The 20,311-nt window shown below is 50.6% G+C and overlaps 1 protein-coding gene and 1 long non-coding RNA gene across 3 annotated transcripts in view; one reads left to right on the forward strand and one right to left on the reverse strand.

Annotated features, from left to right (window-relative positions):
• PLXDC1 (plexin domain containing 1) overlaps nucleotides 1–19,223 on the forward strand; it is a 61,499-nt gene extending 42,276 nt beyond the window's left edge. The window contains exons 9-14 of the mRNA XM_025440021.3: nucleotides 4,457–4,538; nucleotides 7,910–7,970; nucleotides 9,202–9,337; nucleotides 13,764–13,802; nucleotides 15,930–16,090; nucleotides 17,857–19,223. Coding sequence (XP_025295806.1) covers nucleotides 4,457–4,538; nucleotides 7,910–7,970; nucleotides 9,202–9,337; nucleotides 13,764–13,802; nucleotides 15,930–16,090; nucleotides 17,857–17,976 — 599 coding nt within the window. The 3' untranslated portion in view covers nucleotides 17,977–19,223. The remainder of the gene's footprint in view (nucleotides 1–4,456; nucleotides 4,539–7,909; nucleotides 7,971–9,201; nucleotides 9,338–13,763; nucleotides 13,803–15,929; nucleotides 16,091–17,856) is intronic.
• On the reverse strand, nucleotides 593–8,392 carry LOC112655112 (uncharacterized). Of its 2 annotated transcripts, none has more exons than XR_003133542.3 (3): nucleotides 7,892–8,392; nucleotides 1,519–1,616; nucleotides 593–895 (listed from the first exon to the last, which is right to left on the reverse strand). It is a non-coding gene; the product is annotated as an uncharacterized LOC112655112 (long non-coding RNA). The 2 variants fall into 2 exon arrangements; XR_003133543.3 differs by having other exon boundaries at nucleotides 593–803; nucleotides 7,892–8,391.
• Nucleotides 19,224–20,311: the final 1,088 nt, after the last annotated feature.

The following is a 20,311-nucleotide window of genomic DNA, read 5'->3' on the forward strand; positions in this document are numbered from 1 at the left end:
AGGTAGAGTTGAGGACATTAATGGCAACTCTGCCACTAACTGGCATGTCCAGAGGTGTGGTTTATACTTGACATGTGACAGCTATTGTTATTAACACACAATTAAAACCCAAGATAAATGTACCTCTGAAAATTTTTAGACTGAGCCCCCAGGAAAGATAATCCAGGAACTGAATGAACTGGTCCTTACATTTTTTTGGTTACATTTTCCTTAGATGAGGAGTAATGCCAAAGTCCAGAGGCAGGAGGGAATAAGGCAATTTAGCCAGCAGTCCTCCAAGAACCATGACTCTGGCCCTCTGCCCCACGTCTCCCCCCCGACTCACCTATAGTTTAGGGCACACCATGGCCGAGGCCCCAGCTGCTGCCCTGGACCCCACAGGATCCGATTTGGATGCTATTCAAGATGTGGTCAGGGTAGCTGGGGAGAGCGAGGGAAAGGAGAACAACACTCCTGTTCTTGCATTTTTATTTTCTTATTATTTTTTAAAGTTTATTTATTTATTTAAGTAATCTCTACGCCCAACTTGGGACTCAGACTCATGACCCTGAGATCAAGAGCCACATGCTGTCCAGACTGAGCCAGCCAGGTGTCCCCTGTTCTTGCATTTTTATTTTTTTAAAAGATTTTATGCATTTATTCATGAGAAACAGAGAGAGGCAGAGACATAGGCAGAGGGAGAGGCAGGCTCCCTTCAGGTATTTTCCCAGGGCACTCCATGCGGCACTCCATTCCAGGGACCCCTTCTCCTTGCCTTCTGGGGCATTTCTTGCCTTGCCTTCCCTTCTTCTTCCCTGGAGGTTCTGGAAGCAGGGTGGGTGGAGAAAGAAGAAGGGGAGGAGGAAAGTTCTTGAACACTAGGTCTGTCTCAGCAGAACTCAGCAGGTGTCTTCCCCTGGGAAAGAGGAAGGACACACACACCATGGGGGTCACACAACTAGGACCCCCTGCTGGTCACAGCCCCATCCCTACCCCAGCTGTCCTCTTTCTATGCAGAGGAGACCCGGGCCTGAGAAGCAGGGGTTCCTCAAGGACTGCTAAGGGCAAACCTCAAGTTCTAGAACTTGAATAAACTGCACTTAGGAGCAAGGACATCCAAGGGCAGGGTAGCTGCCTGGGCGGAAGTGAAGCGTCTTGGGAATCATTTCTGGGACACTGTCTGTACATTTCAGCCACTTCCCACCCCTCCAGTGAATTTTGTGAGCATTTAATAGCACTCAGGACATCTGAAATTCAGATGAGAAATAAAGGTCAGTGGGTTGTACTCATACCCCACCGAGGCTCCCAGGCTTTTTTCTCAGGGCCAGTTTGCCTAGAGCCTTTTAAGGAGCCTCCAGAGCCACTGGGAATGAGCAGGCTGTGGGCTCCCATGTGGTTGCCTATGTGGGTACAGTAGATGGGGCAGGGTCAGCGCTATGGGACCTATGCAGCTATGATTTGAACCCCTGGAAGGCCGGTTAACTTGGGCCTGAGAAAACTCTGCATCTCCCCCACCCCCATGCAGGATTTCTCCCTTACCTTTGGGTAGGGCAGGACTTAGCCAGATTCTTCCAGAGATATGGATGGTCTTTCTCCAAGCCATTGCACTCTGTGGCTGATTCCTCCTGGTCACTCTTCTGGAAGACACATGAAAAGGTGGCACAGGCTCAGGGTGGGCGCTGGGGCAGGGAAGCCCCCACTGGGACCTCAAGGCTAAGAGCTCAGGGTTTTGGCTCCCGCAGACCTCAGTTCAAACCCAGACCTGCCGCCCCTAGCTCCCTGACTCTCTAAGTCTTCTCAGTTCCGTCTCCTGTAAAACAGGGCTATCAAAACTGCCAATCCATCAATTCTATAAACATTTGTAAACTGCCTACCACACGCCAGGTGCTGTTCTAGGTGCCCTGGATACAGCAGCACACAGAACAGCTGGAGAGCTCTTCTACTGAAAGGACACAGTGCCACCTACAGCCAGTCCCTCCCACAGTGACTGAAGGTGACTCTGTGCCCACAGCAGCTTTTCTCCCACTCACCCAGGGCTGGTTCCCAGCTGCCATCTTGTTGGGGGTCCATGGAATGCAAACTGGCTCCCTAATCAATGGATTGCAGTCATAGCCCAGAAAGACTCACACAGTGAAGAAATGGGTGTGACAAGTATTGAAAGTGGCTATTTTTTCTGAGTTAGTTGTCACTTCTTGCTGTTGTCATTGTGTTCTATTCTGTTCAGCTGCTCATCACATGAGCCCTTGTGCTGCACACAGTTCCTCCGGGTGAGGGCCTGGCTCTCCTTGTAATAAAACACACAGGCTCTGTGGCAGCTGCTGCCACCCAGAGATCACGCTGGGTGATCATCAGTGGGTGGCGCTCAATTGCAAGTGAACAAGGTTTAAAATCCAGCCCCCCTACCTCCTGCCCCCTTGGCCCTCTCTGCTCCTGTGCTTGGCTGGTGCCAGAGGAGTCCGTGCACCCTCTAGCAGCCCGCTCCCACTAACTCCTCTGCTCTCCAGCCCTGCTCCAGGCCAGGCCCCAGCTGTGGCTCCTCCTCATGCCTATGCTCCACAGCTTGTCCACTCTGCCCAGGCCATTAGCATTATGGCTGCTGTTGGGAACATGGCTAGAACATGCTCCTCCTGAACCTCTACATTCAACGTCTTTTCTGCTTGGAATTCTCCTCTTCCAGGCTTGCTTCTTCCCTTTTCTCAATCTCTGCCCAAATGACTTCTCCTCAGTCGCCTTCGCCAACCTCCCCAAATAGAACATACCTCCATGGCCATCCTGCCTCCCCATCCTGTGCCACTTTTTTCACAGCCCACTGCCAGAAACCCTAGTCTAGATTCTGTTGTCTGTGTGTTGTTGGCCATCTCCTGTGCTAGACTGCAGAATCCATGCAGACAGCTGGTCTGTCTGTCTTTCCCTGTTCATCCGTGCATCTCCAGCAGCTGGGACAGTGTCTGCCTGTGGCAGGCACTCAATAAATATTTCTTGAAAGAATGAATCGGCGGATGCCTGGGTGGCTCAACTGGATAAGGGTCCCACTCTTCATTTCAGCTCAGGTCATGATCTCGGGGGTCTAGGGATTGAGCCCCTGTCGGGCTCTGCACTCAGCAGGGAGTCTGCTTGAGGATTCTTTCTCTCCTTCTCCCTCTGCCCCTCCCTAAGCTCGCACTCTCTTTCTCTCTCTCTCTCTCTGATATAAATAAATCTTTTTTAAAAAAGAGGAAGAATGAATGAATGCATGCATGAATGAATGAGTGGATGAATACCTGGTAGGTACACTGCAGAGAACGAGTAAGATCACACAGTCACTAGCAGCACTTACTGGGCTCAGCATATGGCCCGCACTGTCACAGACCCTCTCCAGTGTTACCTCATTTCATCCTCACTGCACGTGTACCAAGCAGAGAGCATCAGGATCCCTGTTTTATAAATGAGGAACTGAGGCACAGTGAGGTTCGGGAACTCCCCAAGTAGGACATGTGAACCCAAGTGAGCAGAGAGATCCACATGGTCCCCCACCCCCCATCCCAGGGTAGGTCAATTCCAAGAGGAGAGGGAGAAGAAAGGAATGGAATTATGAATGCCTGGTTTACCCTCACAAACAGCAGTGCTCAGGCTTCCCTGGGAGCAGGTGAGTGAGGAGGAGAGTGAGGAGGAAGAGACAGGCCCGGGGAGGATTTCTGGTGCCAATCCCCCCAACATGGGCGGAATGTGAGGGAATGGGGGTGCTCCCAGCTAGCACTGGTTGGGGCGGGGGCAAACCAGAACATCTTAAACATCCTTTTCTGTGATTATAGCCAACAAAAGCATATTATAAACATTAAACTTGCTAGAAGACTAGCTCTTACTTGTTCCTACCACAAGAGGAAATAATACTCATGTGAGGTAGCAGCCTGGTAGCTAACCCTACAATGGCAATCATGTTGCAATATAAAGGTATCAAATCAGTGTGTCATACATCCTTAATGCACACGATGTTTATGTCACACGTATCTCAAGAGAAAGAATCCTTTCACTCCTGTAATTGCGGGCAACAGCCCAGCAGAATAACTTCCCAAAGTAGGTGAGATCCCTTGGTCCATGCTTCGAGGCCCCTGTAAGTTTTCTTCACAAGCCTCATCACAATGATAATTATGTAGTTCTGTCTGTTTGATGATCTGTTTGGTGTCTGTCTGCCCCTAGGACTGTAAGGCCCAAGAAGGCAGGTACCGGGACTCACTGTGCAATCCTCAGCACCAGCTCGGGGCCCGACCCCCCGGTTATGGAAGGAGGAAGGAGGACAGGGGAGGAGGGAGAAAAAGATGGAAGAATCAGGGCTGGACTCAAGTGAGGGTGGCATTAATGACCACGAGGGTCCCTGCTACACAAAGACTTCGTAGCTCTGTAAGGGCCCAGCATTTGGGAGAGTTGTGCCTTTCAGAGGTCCGTGGAGGTCCATGGGGGAGGGTGTGCTGTTGAGGGACAACCGCCTTCTCTCTTGCAGCCTGCCTGCAGCATCGGAGCTGTGACGCCTGTGTGTCCTCGGACCTGACCTTCAACTGCAGCTGGTGCCATGTCCTGCAGAGGTGTGTGCCCAGGCTGAGCCTTTGGTTCCCACGAGTGGGCTGTGGGGGAGGGACAGAGGGAGGCCCCGCCCCCTCCCTGTGCCTCAGGCCTGGCTGCCAACATGAGAGTCTCTCTAGCTAGTCTGCTGTGCCCCCGAGGACTAGAATGTCACAGGAGTGAATTTTTCCCTGAGGCCTGTGACCAATCAAGGGGACTATGCTACAGGGTCCCAGTTTCTAAGTTTCTGGAAGACCATTCAGAGATCCCATCTACTGCAGCTTGTCCTCACATGCTGGAAGGGTTGGTTCATCCCTCGGCACCACTTCTAGAAGAATGGTCCATAGCTGGGAGGATCCCAGGATCAGCTGGGTCTCGTGTTAAATATGCAGATTCCTGGGGCCCACCCCAGACCCCCGTATCAGGATCTCTGGGAGGCGAGCCCAGGAGCCTGCATTTCAACATGGCGCCTCATCTGCAAACAAATGTGAGGCCTGCCAGCTCCAGAGTCCCATTGCCATTGGAGGAGAGCCCCGTGACCCTCATACATCACCTTAAGATCTTTGTCAGGCTGTAATGGGATTTCCTGAAAACTGGGGGTATGGAAATTGTGGGCATCTGTGGAAGGTTAGGGCAGGCCACAAAGCTGTGTTAGCTTGGTTCTGGAAACAGGGAAAATTCTGGATGAGATTTGGGTTCAAGGATAAAGTTCTTAAATCCAACTCATCTTTCACTCCTTGTTCTGAAATCATTTCCTTACAGATTAGACTCACAATTTGAGCCCTGTTCATCCATCCAAGATAAATAGCAGGAGGGGGAAAAAAAGCATTTCTGTGGGGACTCGAGCTCTCATGAGAGTGGGAAGCCCTATGAACTCCGAGAGCCTACCAGGGCAATCTTGCAAATTGCAAATTATAGAGTCTCCGCATTCCTTGCAGCTGTGGTGCATCTGTCAGCGTTTCCTTCGCTGCTTTCAAATATCCCGGTGCAGAAATAGAAGCTTCTGCCTTCACAGGCGGCCTGCCCAGCACAGGACACAGCCCAGGCCAGGAGGAGAGGGGTTCCTGAGTGTTCTTCCCACCAGCTGTGCTCTTATTCACTCTCCTGGGGCCTTAGTTTATTTTCCCTGTAAAATGGGCTGTGGGTATGTGACCTGGGGAAAGATGGGTGAGGAATATGCCATCATTTTAATTTCTCAACCTACCAAAGAGTATTTTTGCAAAGTGTCCAAGGCCCTGTGCACAAAAGGCATGGAGCCTCAGAGAGAATACCTAGGGTAGAACCCACGTTGTTTCTTCCTGGAGCGCAGCTTTGCAGCGTGGTCCTTCTAATACACTCTCAAGTTTCCGAGCCACTGTCTCAGCATGGAGAGATAGCCCAGATGACCTCAGATGAGCCCTGGGATCCTGGGGCTGGCTGCCACCACATGACTCAGCGTCCAACCAGAGCTGAGCCATGAGAACTTTAAAATGGGTCAGATGAAAGCAGAACCCTCACACTGACACATCCCCATTTAAAACATACGCCCAAAGCCAGAGACCATGACAGTTTAATGAGGGAGGGAGAGGGCAAGGGGTGGGGTAGGGCAAGGCCTTGAGTGTGGACATTGCCTTTGCTGTGGTCATGTCAGCTCTGGGACAGAGAAGCTCCAGCAGGGAGCAAGTGAGGTTGATGTGGGGCTGAAATCCTGTTCCCCAATGCCCATGGGCCTGGGCTCACCCTAGCACGGCCCTCTCTTTGCCAGCTCTCTGGAGCCTCGGCACCAACTGAGAGCTGACCCCAGGTCCCTAAAGAGCCAGTGGGCAGGGCTGATGCTGAGGGACTGGCCATTGGGGTGTCTCCCACCAACAGCTGCTTGCAATCACCCTGTGGGTTCTCAGCTTCCCCTTCCTCGCCACCCACTCTGCCTTCCGCAGCCTCCCAGAGCTTCCCCTCCTTACCCAGGGGCTGGATCTGGTTTAGACAATTTCACTTCGGTAATGGTATCTTCCTTTCATCCCACATTGCACCCCCAGCCCCAACCCCAAGGGCCCACTCCGGAGTCTCAGCATGGCCTTAACTCCAGGATTTGGCCAAGGGAATGAAGGCCTTAGTCTTTGCTTTACAGCATCACCGTGAGGGTCCCATGATATAGTACAGGAGTAGCATATGGCTGGGGCAGCACCTGGCATTCAGGAGGCACTCAATAGAGGCCATGTCTCATGCCTTTCTCTGCATCTGGGTTGGTTGGCTCAGGGCTTAGAATGTGATGCTCTTAGACCTATATCAAAGACTCAGTCCTTGAAAGAAGCAGTTAGTTTGGCTTGCAAAAAAACTTTAGTTTCCAGCCCCCAATAGACCCCCTAATCCTCTGTGCTCCAAAGTAGTGGGCACAAAGGACCGGGGGGTGTCAGGGGAGGAGGATGGCTTAGTTCGGCTGTCCCAGCTGTAGGAGAAGCATCCCAGACCCTGAGGAGGCATCTTCAGAAGAAAACACTGACAGTGCTCAGAAATCCTCCGCCTCACCAGGTCTCCGGCAGATGGGTGGGCGGTTGCTGGTGAAGAAAATTAACTAGCCATGAATCCTTTCTCAGCACTGGTGGCTCATGATATTATCCTTCCCATGCAGATGTCCCAGAGCTTAAGTAGGGCTTAGTGGATTCCCTTGGCACCAGAGTGAAGAATGGAAATTCGAGCATGGAGAACATTCTCTGGTTCATTCTCATACCCCCACCCCTTCCCTAGGGAAGTTCTTGGCATCTTCCAGCCAGTGGAGCTGCATAGTGTCCTTTCCTGGGATGCTGGCCAGCCAGGTTTTCATCTCTCCTAGCCTCTGGCAAGACCCTCATTTCTGCCCTTTAATGATCACACAAGGAGATATGGGCTAAATCTGCAGATGTCCACCTTCAGCCCAGCCTCTGCTTGTCAAGTTTAGGTCTCTCCCCCAAGAAAGACGAGGATTATCTGTGAATAAGCGAGACTTTCCCCAGAAGACATTTGTGTGAATTCCCTGGATTCTCAGCCGTTTCATAGCAGCCTAGAGCCAAGAGGATCTTAAAGTTCATTTGAGGTTGTGCAGTCCTTCTAGCTCCCTATACACTCATCTGGACAGATGTGGCCCTGGTCCTGGGGAGGTGGGTGTGGGGGAGAGTGGAGATGCCACAGACAGCCTCCCTTCCTTCTGAGGAAGGAGTATTTGGGGAAGGGGGCTGGGCTTGCGATCCCAGAGCTGTCTGGTGCTGAGGAGGGCACCTGCCCAGTGGTCTTGATCACTGCAGCCCTGGGAGATCGGCCCCCTCCTTGCCATCATCATCGGAGAGCTGTTAATGAACTGGGGGGGGGGGCGCAGAGTGGAATGAAGGGGAGGGCTTCTCTGTCAATCCATCACACTTCTTACCTTTTGGTCCCCTTGCAGATGCTCCAGTGGTTTTGACCGCTACCGCCAGGAGTGGCTGGCCTACGGCTGTGCCCAGGAGGTAAGAAGCTTCAGTGAGTCCAGCTGTGGGGAACAGATAGGGCTGCCAGCAGGCCCCTCCCCCAGTAGCTCTTCCCAAGGCATCTTTGGCTCTTGGCGAAATTCTCCTCTCCATCTGGGACTTGTTTCTCAGACTGCTCTGAGCCAGTTAGATCAGACTTGGGAGATTTTAGAGGGTTCTCTGGGTTCCTAAGAAAAGCACTTCTGGTGACTTGGTCTTGGGCAGACAGCTCTCTGGGAGCGCTTTTGGTGCTTGCAGAGGTACGTTGGGCATGGTGTTGGCCACAGCTGGATCCTCTGGGAGGCTGGTGACATCCTCGGAGCAGCTGCCCTGGCTCCAGCCCTCAGGATTTTCAGGGAGGCAGATTTTCCTGGGAGTGAGGAGGATTGTTCCAGGCACCTCCTCCCATTTAGAATCCCATACAGGTTCCTTCTCATTGATGGAGTCTTCTAGAATGCTCAATATTTTGATTCTGGGTGGGGAGCATCCTATTCTTACACCTTGTACCAGCAAAGGGTACAGGAGGCAAAGGGGGCAAAGGGGGCAGGAGGTCCATTCACCCATGCGTCCTTTCCCCCTCCCTCCCTTCTTGCCATAGGAGCACATTGGTATGCCCAGCACTTCACTGCATGCTGCCCTACACCTGCTCTGATTTAATCCGAACAGCCCCAGGAGTTAGGGGCCAGTGCCCTCCCCACCTCCCACCCCACCCCCTGCACCCCTGCTCAGAACAGGAAAACTGGAGCAGAGAAAGATTTAATGACTTGACCTGCCTCTCACAACTGGTGGGATATGAAAGTTTCAAAACATAAGCCCCCAGACCCCACACTGTGCGCTCAGCACTGCCGTTATTAGTAAGGCTGGATGAGCTTTCTCTGGCCCGAATAGAAATCCTGTCTAGCAGCCCACTTCTGACATTGGCTGTGGCGGATGTACGGATTTGCTTTATTTGTTTAAGATTGGCATCTCGGCTCCTTCCTCGAGGAAGGATTCGAAGCAGCTGACAGATAAATTGCCTTGGAAGATAAGACGTTTTCAGGATAAAGTGGAAAGCTCAAATGCACTCAGGGCCTCGCCCCGGTTCATTTGCCACACTTGAACCATGCACTGGAATCTTAAGTTTTCTGGCACCTGAGGGATGGAGGTGCTCCTTCCATCCTCCCGTTTGAGGGCTATTTTGTGTGTAGCCTGCCTGCCGGTGAGGGACTGCAGGGCTGGGTCTCTCTTGCAGGCGGAGGGAAAGACATGTGAGGACTTCCAGGACGAGGGCCACGACTCAGCCTCCCCCAACAGCTCCTTCAGTCCATTTGACGGCGACCTCACCACCACCTCCTCCTCCCTCTTCATCGATAGCCTCACCACTGAAGGTGAGGCCAGAGCCTGGGTGGGGAGCAGCAAGGGAGAGTAGCCATGGGGCAGGGCTACCACCCTGGAGCATCACAGCTGCTGGACAGGGATTCTATCAGGGAACAGGAATTGCCTCGACTTTCACAGATGAGGGACCAGGGGCCTGGAGAGCTGGAGTCACTTGCTAGGGAGAGGCAGGGCCGGGTTTGAAGCAAGTGGACTTCATACCCAGACTCCAGCCAGAGTGCTGGCCTACGGCAGGACTGTGGGATGGGATTCACCGTGGCAAGGAGAAAGCTAACATCCCAGCCCAGGGCCAGCTGTTCTTTGTAGGCCACCTCAGGTAATCGTAATAGCAGTCCTCACAGAGCCTGTGAGGTCTTATCAGCCCTGTAGCAGGTATGAACTGAGTCCACACTCAGATGTGAGCCAAAGCTTGCCTGGTCTGTCTGTCCGTCTTTCTTTCTTTCTCTTTCTTTTTAAAAAAGATTTTATTTATTTATTCATGAGAGATAGCGAGAGAGAGGCAGAGGCAGAAGCAGGCTCTCCATGGGAACCTGATGTGGGACTCGATCCCAGGACCCCGGGATCACAACCTGAGCCAAAGGCAGATGCTCAACCACTGAGCCACTCAGGTATCCCAAGGCAAATGTTTTAAAATATTCAGCCCATCAGAGAAATATGGAAATGGGCCCATAGGGGCAAAGTCAGTTATTCGGGGTTACCTGAAAAATAAGTGGTGGAATATTCTTTCCACGGTGCCTCCTACCTTTCTCACTGCAGCCTAGAGAACCGGAGAACCAGACCCATGGGTCTGGCCAGGGGGAAGTCCTAGAGGAGGGAGCAAATGATAGGCGAGCTGACATTTTGAGGGTCCTGACCATGTGCCAGGTAGGGTGCTAACATTATGCAGGCATCAGCACTCACTTGGTCCTTCTAACAATCCTCATGCTGATGCTGTCATACCTCATTTTATAGAGGAGCCATTATGGTTCAGGGAGGTCAGTGACTTGCCCAGGGTCACACTGCCAGGAAAAGGTGGAATCAGGTCTCACCTGGCTTAAAAGCAGCGATCTTGCCCCTTGACTGCTTTTCTTGGTGCTGAAAAAAATTTTTAAAGGTCTTTGTGGATCCGGGGGATTGGAAAAAATAGTGAAGGGGTGAAATGCAAGGCAGATGGGGTAGCTTCCATTATTCTGATATTGTCCAGGATTAGCAAGGAGCAGGATACGGTGCAGGTATTGAGAGCATATATTCTCAAATGAATTAAATGAAAAAGGAAAAAGAAGAGACAGGAAGTTGGTAATCCAGCCCAGGAGTTAAAGGTTATCTCACATGGTCTATCTTGGGGTACAGGGAGATGTGAACGAAAGGGATACAGCCAAAAGTGACCCGCCTTGCCAGGGCAGAGCCAGAGAGCAGAGGAGTTAGTGGGAGCGGGCTGCTAGAGGGTGCACGGACTCCTCTGGCACCAGCCAAGCACAGGAGCAGAGAGGGCCAAGGGGGCAGGAGGTAGGGGGGCTGGATTTTAAACCTTGTTCACTTGCAATTGAGCGCCACCCACTGAAGAGAACCAGCGTGATCTCTGGGTGGCAGCAGCTGCCACAGAGCCTGTGTGTTTTATTACAAGGAGAGCCAGGCCCTCACCCGGAGGAACTGTGTGCAGCACAAGGGCTCATGTGATGAGCAGCTGAACAGAGTAGAACACAATGACAACAGCAAGAAGTGACAACTAACTCAGAAAAAATAGCCACTCTTTCAGTACCTGTCACACTCATTTCTTCACTGTGTGAGTCTTTCTGGGCTATGACTGCAATCCATTGATTAGGGAGCCAGTTTGCATTCCATGGACCCCCAACAAGATGGCAGCTGGGAACCAGCCCTGGGTGAGTGGGAGAAAAGCTGCTGTGGGCACAGCGTCACCTTCAGTCACTGTGGGAGGGACTGGCTGTAGGTGGCACTAAGTCTTTTTGTCTGCCAGTGGTAGATGTGGACTGGGGCTATGGTGGATTTTCAGTGGTCTAGATTTGGAACAGATGGATTTGAATCAAGTTAATTTTCCCAATGATGCTGAGGGTGATGTTGGCCAGTTTGATTAGCCAGTTCATTATTTTCATCTTGCAGTAACAAAATAGACTCAGAGTTGTTTTTAGTCCCTGTTTGTTGAAATTCCAAAAGAAAACGTCTTTCTGTTAGAAGTCTACAACTTCGTTTCATTTTACTTTGACTTTTTAGAGGTGCTTTTTACATTGGATTTTAAAATAATTATTTAGTAATTAAATTTTGCTTTACATGGTTCCAAAGTCAAATCTATAGAAGCAGATATATTCAAAGAAGTCTACTTTCTAATTTTCTTCCCTCCACCTGGTTCTCTTTCCTCTAGAGAGGGATTTTTTTTTTTTTTTTTTTTTTTTTTTTTAGTTCCAATGGGCTTTTACTGAGGTAAATTAACAAAAACCAAGATTTTATCAGCCATCTTTTCTGAGCCTTATAAACTCAGCAGAGACTCTGGTCCACACACATGTACATACAATACAGCTCATTACAATGAAAACAGAGTCCCCCTGGAACATTTGCCAATTAGCAGAAAGCCAATTTTCCCCTTTCCCCAAATGTTTTCAAATTTTTGAATCCCCACTGTTCACTTCTCAGGGGGAATTGGTCCTTTGTGGCTAGGAACACTGGAATTCTATCCTGTTTTTACTGAACAAAAAATATATTTCTTCGAGGTCTTTTTTTTTTTTTTTTTTAAGATTTTATCTATTTACTTGAGAGACAGAGAGAGCACAGTGGAGGGAGGGGCAGAGGCAGAAGGAGAAGCAGACTCCCCACTGAGCAAGGAACACACAGGGCTCCATCTCAAGATCTCAGACCTGAGTGGAAACCAAGAGTTAGACATTTAACAGACTGAGCCACCCAGGCTCCCCTCAGGGGTGGGACTTTTGAAGAAGGAATAGTGAAGGAGAGGAAGGGCATCCCCTCCAGGAGGAACAGTTTATTCAATGGCTCAGAGGTCTGAGAGGTCTCCAAGTTCTGGGGAGCCTTGGGCAGCTTCGTTATGGCCACTGCCATGGTGTTGAGTCATGGAGAAGAACAAGAGGAAAGAAGACTGGGAACAAATTGTGAAGAGCTTTGAACATCTGTGAGCAAAAGGGAAGCCAGAAAAAAGCCTTTTTTAAAAAAAATTATTTTAATTTATTTGAAAGTGAGAGAGAGCATGAGAAGGGTGAGGGGGCAAAGGGAGAAGCATAAGGAATCATGCTTCCAGAACCCTGGAATCATGATCTGAGCCAAAGGCCAAAGCCAAAGCCACCCAGGTGCCCCCAGTAAAGGCCTTTAAAATGGGTGGTGGAGGTGCAGGAGGGGAAGAGGCACAAAATGTACAAGCTATAAATTGTGGATTGTTCCATTTGTTTCATGTTTTGGGGCTTTGAAGCAGTAAGCCTCAGTCCTTTAGAGCATTTTCCTGACATAGAACTCTTGCTTGCTGTTCCCCACAAGAATCTGTGGGGGAAGACTCACAGGAAGGGTCAGCCAGTGGAACTTCTTGAGGAAGCCACAGGACACACACCTGGTGGTGTAGAAAGAGTTACAGGCATGAAATCTTTTCTCCAAGTTGTGCACCAGAGGAGGTCTTCAAGCGGATTTGCATTTGTGGTACCACCCTACCCCACCCAGTCCTTCCTCAGCTTCCTGGTTCCCCTTAGGAAAACGGGCAAGGTCCTCACCTTGGCTTTGGAGGCACCCACCCCACCCCCAGCCTCATCTGTCACCGTGCTCCACTCACACCCTCTCTGCCTTCCAACTACACTGTAGTGCTTTTTATTCCCAACTACTGACTTGGGGCCTTTGCTCATGCTTTTTCCTCTGTTTGGAACACTTTACCCCAGCCCCATATTTCACCCCTCTATCCTGACACCCATTGTCTGGGTGAGGCCCCCAATCAGAGCTTCATTATGCTGAGTTTTAATTTTCACTCCATCTCCCTCCTTTGTTAATTCGCTGAGGGCAGAAACCATGTCTCCCCCCAGTGCCTACTCCCGGTGCTCAACTCAGTAGTAAACATCCAATAAATATTGCTTGAATGAAAGAACAGGAGACTAGGAAAAGTTGGCTTGTTTGGAGACTTCTACAATTACACTGCTGTGTGACTTCAAGCAAGTCACCTTCCCCTCTCTGTGCTTCCCTTTCTTTGCCTCTAAAATGAAGGATTAAGGGTGCCTGGGTGGTTCAGCTGATAGAGCGTGAGACTCTTGATCTCAAGGTTATGGGCTTGAGCCCCACATTGGGTGTACAGATGACTTAAACATAAAATCTTTAAAAAGTAAAAAAGAACAAACATAAAATTCAAGGTTGGACTAAATCTCCCTCAAGTCCTGTCTGTACCTACAGCGACCAAAGCCATAATGATTCCACTAATCTTATACCTTCTCTTTCTCTTTGAAGATGACACCAAGTTGAATCCCTATGCAGGAGGAGACGACGGTGAGTACAGAGCTACCTGCCACTCCGCATCAGACCCACTGCCTCTTGGAAGCCCCCTGCCGCCCCCAGAAGAGGGTGCAGCAGTCACCTGGCCTCTTTATTACTGTTCTGAGGTGGGGAGGACTGCAACGACAGCAACCTGAGCTTCCAGACCCTGGGCTGGGCTCCTGGGCCCATGAGATTGAGGGAACAGTCTGCCTCTAGACAGTTTTTATCAGCCAGGAACCTCCAGAGATCTGTCTGGACTGGTCACTGCCCTGAAAGGAGTGAGAGGAGGAAGGAAGGGCTTAGTAGGCACGGCAGCGTGGGGCTTGTCACCATTGGCCTCAACTCTTGTCCCCATGGGCCTCCCAGTCAATGAGGACTAGAGACCAGTTTCTCCCACATCCAGTTTCCTTTGATTCCCTGCCTGGGTTGGCAAAACGTACGCAAAAGCTGTCCATCCACCCCACTTTTTATAGGGTACCAGAAGTTGGGGTCCTTTGCTCCCAAGATTAACTGTGAGGAACAATCTCCTCTCTGATGATGTGACATGGCCCCGTGCTCCTGCCCCTCATCCAGAGCCAGCTCGGGCCTTTGCTACAACCGCTGCACAGTGGAGATGAAAATACCTTCCAACTCTAGGGACTGGGGTTTGTTATCTTGGGTTCCCGCAGCGGAGAAGAGGCCATTGAGACAGCAGGGTTTGATGCAGTCTTCCACCAGAGATGAAGCCATTACCGCTCTGTGGGCAGCAGGTGTGAGTGTGCATTGTGTCTAGGGCGGCAGTGAGGAGTAGGGGCTGGGCCACATTCCTCTCGCTCTGTACCATGCACTCAGCCCAAATCCTGATCATCAGATCTCCAGGGTCACTGTGGGCTGACTACCAGGTCAGAGGAGGCTAGCTTGGGGCGTGTCACCTCACCTGTCCCACCTGTTGGTAGATGGTGGCACTAACCATGTGCTGGAGTGCCCCAGCAGTTTCTCTCTTGGGTTTCTTCTGCTTGCAGAGAAGAAGGGAAGGGGAGAACATTGACTGGGATGCATGCAATGTCCTATTAAAAGTCCCCACTTCCTGTTGATTACCATTCTACCTGTTAGCCATGTAAAAAAGTATTTGATATTTCGTTTACTTATATGCTCCTCTATCTTTTCTGCTTTATTGTCTCCACATCCCTTTAGGGTAGGGAGAAAAAGCAAGTAGCCACTCAAGGTAATATGGCAATATAGTTTCTTAGTGACTGGCCGACTCTGTCCTTGGAGCAAATCAATTCAACTCTCTGTATTTCTGGTCATACAAGAAAGGGGTAGTACTGGATGACCTTCCAGCTTGATAGTCTATGGCAATACTCAGTGTCCTCTGTGGGATATATTTCAAATGCTCAGGATGTTCTCAGAGATTGCCTGCTGGTTTATTAGCCCTCAGAGGACCTGGTTCACTCTTTTATTGAGCTCCTACCATGGGGCCTGCCATTTTTTCTATGAGCTAAGGACAGAGAGGTGAGTAAGACACTGCCCTTGCCTTTCAGGAGGCCACAGTCTGATAGGAGACAGTGACAGGTGAAAATATTGTCACTTTGTTATCAAAATAGCTAATACTTATTGAGGTCATCTGAGATACCAGCCCTGGTCTTCAGCAGTTGAATGATCTGGTTTTAACCCTTAGGGTTTTAACACTAATCCTATTAGGTGGTCATTATTATCCTTGTTTTACAGAAGTGAAAGCAGAGGCACAGGGAGGTTATGTAATTTGTCCAAGGTCACACAGCTAGTAAGTACCAGAGCCTAGATTTGAACCAGGTAGCCATACTCCAGATCCAAAACTCTTCACCATCACATAACCTTTGAGAACTCCCCAGAAGCACTTAAGTGGCATGGGTATTGGATAGAACTTCTCTTATGATCCTTAGTAAACATTTGGGCAACTTTTAAGTGATCTTGGAAAACCACCGGAACCTTGCCAAGTCCAACATTAATGCCATACTCATGATTCTACTCACTCCCACTCTACCTATGTACATGTTTCATAAGCAGACCCAAAGGTTCTGCTGGTCTTCTCCTCAGAGATTTTGTCACAACCTGGGACTTTGTGTTCCCACCTCCCCTGCTCCCCTGTAGCCACCCCCAACCCTGCCGGTCTCTCCACAGGCCTTCAGAACAACCTGTCCCCCAAGACAAAGGGCCCTCCTGTGCATCTGGGCACCATCGTAGGCATCGTGCTGGCGGTCCTCCTGGTGGCAGCCATCATCCTAGCTGGGATTTACATCAACGGCCACCCCACCTCCAATGCTGCGCTCTTCTTCATCGAGGTCAGTGTAGCATTTGGCCATAGCTCTGCCATCTGCCTCCCCATCAGCATTCCCCCAGCCACGGGGTGCCTGCCTGGCCCCACCTCATCCCTCATGCCCACATGCCTGACTCCTGTTCCTTCCTGAGGGACCTTCATTGACTCTATCCTGGCACACTGTGCACTGGCTGGTGTCCTTGTAGCCCCCAGGACTCCCCCAGGAGGGTGCACCCTTTCCATCCTGTTGAACAGCCCGTCCATCTGCCTTTTGCCCCCCACCCCCATTTGTGAAAATCAGAAGATTCTCCAGAGGAAAGAAAGAAATCACTAGGAATCGTGCAGCCAATCTTTAATGCTTGGTGATCTCTCAACCCCCCAAATTCCAGGCCTGGTGCTCATTCAAAGCCATAGTGGAACTCAGATCTCTGCTTCTTTGACTGCTGTGTGGGTTTTTAGGTTAGAACTGATGAGACTTGCTAATCATAAGAGTTGCTCTCTGGGAGCTTTCATTGAGGATGCTATGGTTTGGAATGTCTCAGAATTTGGAAGAACCAGTTCAAGTATAGCCTGGGGAGTAAAAGCCAGCCCCTTTCTCTTTAAATTTTATTTTGTTATTTTATTTATTTTATTTTTTTAAGATTTTATTTATTTATTCATGAGAGACACAGAGAGAGGCAGAGACACAGGCAGAGGGAGAAGCAGGCTCCCTGTGGGGAGCCCAATGTGGGACTCGATTCCAGGACCGTAGGGTCACAACCTGAGCCAAAGGCAAACTCTCAGCCACTGAGCTACAAAGGCATCCCATCAGCCCATTTCTCTCTGGGCCACGCTCCTGGCCACATTTCTCTCAAGCACCTGCTCCCGTCCCCTGCTCTGAGCCCATGATCCAGCTTGGCTTGTGGTCCAGTGCTGCTGCCTCTGTGCCTGCAGCCTCCCGCACGAGGATCACAGGCCCACTGAGTGCCTCACTCAGGCACAGGTAGCCTCCTCCTCTTTGGTTAGAAACCCCTGTTTTGGGATCCCTGGGTGGCGCAGCGGTTTGGCACCTGCCTCTGGCCCAGGGCGCGATCCTGGAGACCCGGGATCGAGTCCCACATTGGGCTCCCGGTACATGGAGCCTGCTTCTCCCTCTGCCTGTGTCTCTGCCTCTCTCTCTCTATCCCTCTCTCTCTGTGACTATCATAAATAAATAAAAATTTAAAAAGAAGAAAAGAAACCCCTGTTTCTTGTAAGGCCTCACCCGTCAGCCTTGAGTTTTAGCCCCACTGGGTATCACCCAGGGGACTGCAGATCCCCAGCCACAGAGATGCTGATGGAGCAGGTCTGAAATGGGCCCAGGAATGTGCATGTTCATCAGCTCCCCAGCCAACTCAGCTCCTCAGCTGACTCTGCTGCAGGGCCTGCACTGTCTGGAGGGTTATCTTGGCATTTCCAGAACCTCCCAGATCATTCCTTCTCTTACCCACTGCCTCACTTTTCACAGTCTCAGGGTTCTACTTGGGATGTTGCTAAGGCTTTTATTACCTGTGTCCTACAGTCCATGCCGTGAGGGGTAAAATGATCTCCTCCCAAACTCCTTGGGCACCCAGCAAGGCTCCCAGCAGTTGAGGGATCACAGTAGGAGGGAGGCTTCTGCAGAGTGGGGTTGAACTCCACTGGCTCATAGTACCCCCTCACCCCAGACCTTGTAAAGAGAGTCTTGGTGCTCAGCACTGTCCCTGGGGTGGGGGTGGGGCGTCCCAGGTGGGTGAGGCCATGCCTGCTGACTCTGTGTCATGCCCCCCACAGCGGAGACCTCACCGCTGGCCAGCAGTGAAATTCCGCAACCACCCCAACCACTCCACCTACACGGAGGTCGAGCCCTCCGGCCATGAGAAGGAGGGCTTTGTGGAGGCTGAGCAGTGCTGAGAGCACCAGGTCTCTCCATGGAAGGATAGGAAAGAAGACCCCAGGACCCCCAAAAAAGACCAGTCAAAGCAAAGAAGTGACTTTTCTTGGCTTCCTCTGAACATCCCCTGTGAAGATGGAGATGAGACCGTGGCTTATGGTACCAGAGCCATAGTGTGGCCATCACATACCATGTCCTGGAGCAAGGGGCAAAAAAGCAACCACAAGAGGTTTTTAAGGGACAACAACTAATTTCATCCCATTTTGATGGGAGCAGTCTCCCCTTCTGGGTCTCTCAATGGTCTCCTCCGTGGATCCCAGAGGCCCCTCCCACCTGGAGATGGCCAGATGCCCTATTCCAGTCACCTAAGGCCTTTCCCTATGACACAGAGAACAAGACTCTAGATTGGGGCCACAGCCTTGCAGGGTCCATAGACTCCAGAGCTGGTCCTCATGGCTATGGATGCAGTATATTTTGCCCCAGCCTTGGTGGCTCTGGAAGTCTGAAGAAGTTCTGGCCATCTGTGAAACACAGCCATGGCTTTGGCTGGTGTGTCGTCATCGAGGAAAGCCAAATGGGAGGAAAGGAAAGAACTGGTGTGGGGAGGAGTTGCATTTTTAGGCTTTACTCCCTAGAATTACCCTTTCTGCTGAGAACCAGTCCGTCTGCATTGAACGTGTGTGCAGCCTGCATCATGGGCTTCACCCCAACTGCGGCCCAGCCTTGGCCTGGCAAGCTGTGCTGGCCACGGCTGCATCCACGGCCGTAGGGGCTCTAGATTCTGAGGCACATTTGGTGTCCATCATGTTCCCTGGCTCGTCCTGCTGTCAGCGCCAGGAAGTACCTTCAAAGGCAGGGCCTGCCAGACTTGTACTTTTCCTCCTCTGAGCTAGATTTTTATAGCCATTAAAGAGAAGAAGCCGGGTACCAGGAGGGCTTCTGGAGACAAACTCAGCAGGGGACTTCAGCTGGATTCTGTTGAGGAGCAAAGCTGCTGGAATGGATGGGACAGCGGAAGCTGGCGTGGGAAGGAGGGGCTTTCTATGGAAAACCTTGACCTAGAAGGTGGCTTCCATCTCCCCAGCTCTGCCGGAAGCTTTTGGAAAAAAGTGTTTTAGGCTCCCAAACTTAACCTTGGTTTTAAGGGAATTCTGTCCCAGGGATGAGTTGGGGCTGCTTCTGAAGAGCATTTAAAATTAAAATCTATAGCTCAACCTCATTCAAAGTAAAGAATATCAGCAGCAAATAAATGTTAAATCCGTCTCTACGTCGTAGTCACGTCCTTTTATGCACGTCGCCGGGTGACATTGCAAAAAAAGAAGTTGGTTTCAGTACAAGGCCTCCTGAGGTGGGGGGTAGGGAGTCTGCGAATAACCAGACACTTCCAAACACTTGATATATATATATATATATATATATATATATATATATATATATATATTACATAAACCAGACAAGGAAGAGCTATAGGGAGGGTCAGAATGTGAGAAAGAAAAAAGACAGTGCAGCCAAGAGAATAGGGTTCTTTCCAAGCTTCTAAAGGACAGAAAGGTCTGTAACTGAACTGTCTTAATGAGAGAAGAGCAGCCAGGCGCTAAAATGATCTGGGCTCCCAGCACTCCCAGCCGGCAGGAGGGTGATTTTTGCCCTTGCCTGATGAGCAAAGCATCTATGACCTTTATGTGTCTAAAAGGGCCAGCGGGGCAGTTCCTATCATGGCCAAATGTAGGGCACAGCACCATTTATTTGCTCTGCTCCCAAACTCCAGCAAGCTTCTTCCCAGTGGGAGCTCTGCCCACTGTTCTGGATTCCTAAAAGGAAAAAGCACTGAGAGTGAAGAAAGGTATAGGGATTTGGTGAGGCCTCTGCCGTAACCACTCTAGCTGGAGAAAGTTTGAGATGCCTCTGGCCAGGTCAGAGCAAGCCTGACTGACCCCAGCGATGACAGTGGTAAAGGCAGCAGGTGGCCTGGTTTGTTTACAGCAAAAAGAGCTAAGGATGTGTCACTGGATATTAAGAGTCTTTGGACTTCTCAAGCCAAAACACATAGTCCAGTGCTCCCAAGATACAGAGCCAGGCATCTCACAGAGTTAATGCTGGTTCCCAGCTACCCTTAGGATCTGTGATAAAATAAGCGTCTCATGGATGCAGGACTTTTACTCCAAGGTTTAGAGCAGGTTAGCTGGATAGCCAGAGAAAGGGGCTTACTTAGAGAATGAGTGACCAGAAGGAGACACAGAGGTCTTGTGATCAACCTTCCACTGTTTGGCTGACAGTCCAGCAAGGCCAACTCTTAAGAGAGTCAGCGTGAGAGAAAGAAGAGGAACACAGAGGCCAGGGATGAGGAGGGCCTGA

This window comes from Canis lupus, chromosome 9 (assembly GCF_003254725.2).
Source record: "Canis lupus dingo isolate Sandy chromosome 9, ASM325472v2, whole genome shotgun sequence".
In the NCBI taxonomy this organism is placed as follows: domain Eukaryota; kingdom Metazoa; phylum Chordata; class Mammalia; order Carnivora; family Canidae; genus Canis; species Canis lupus.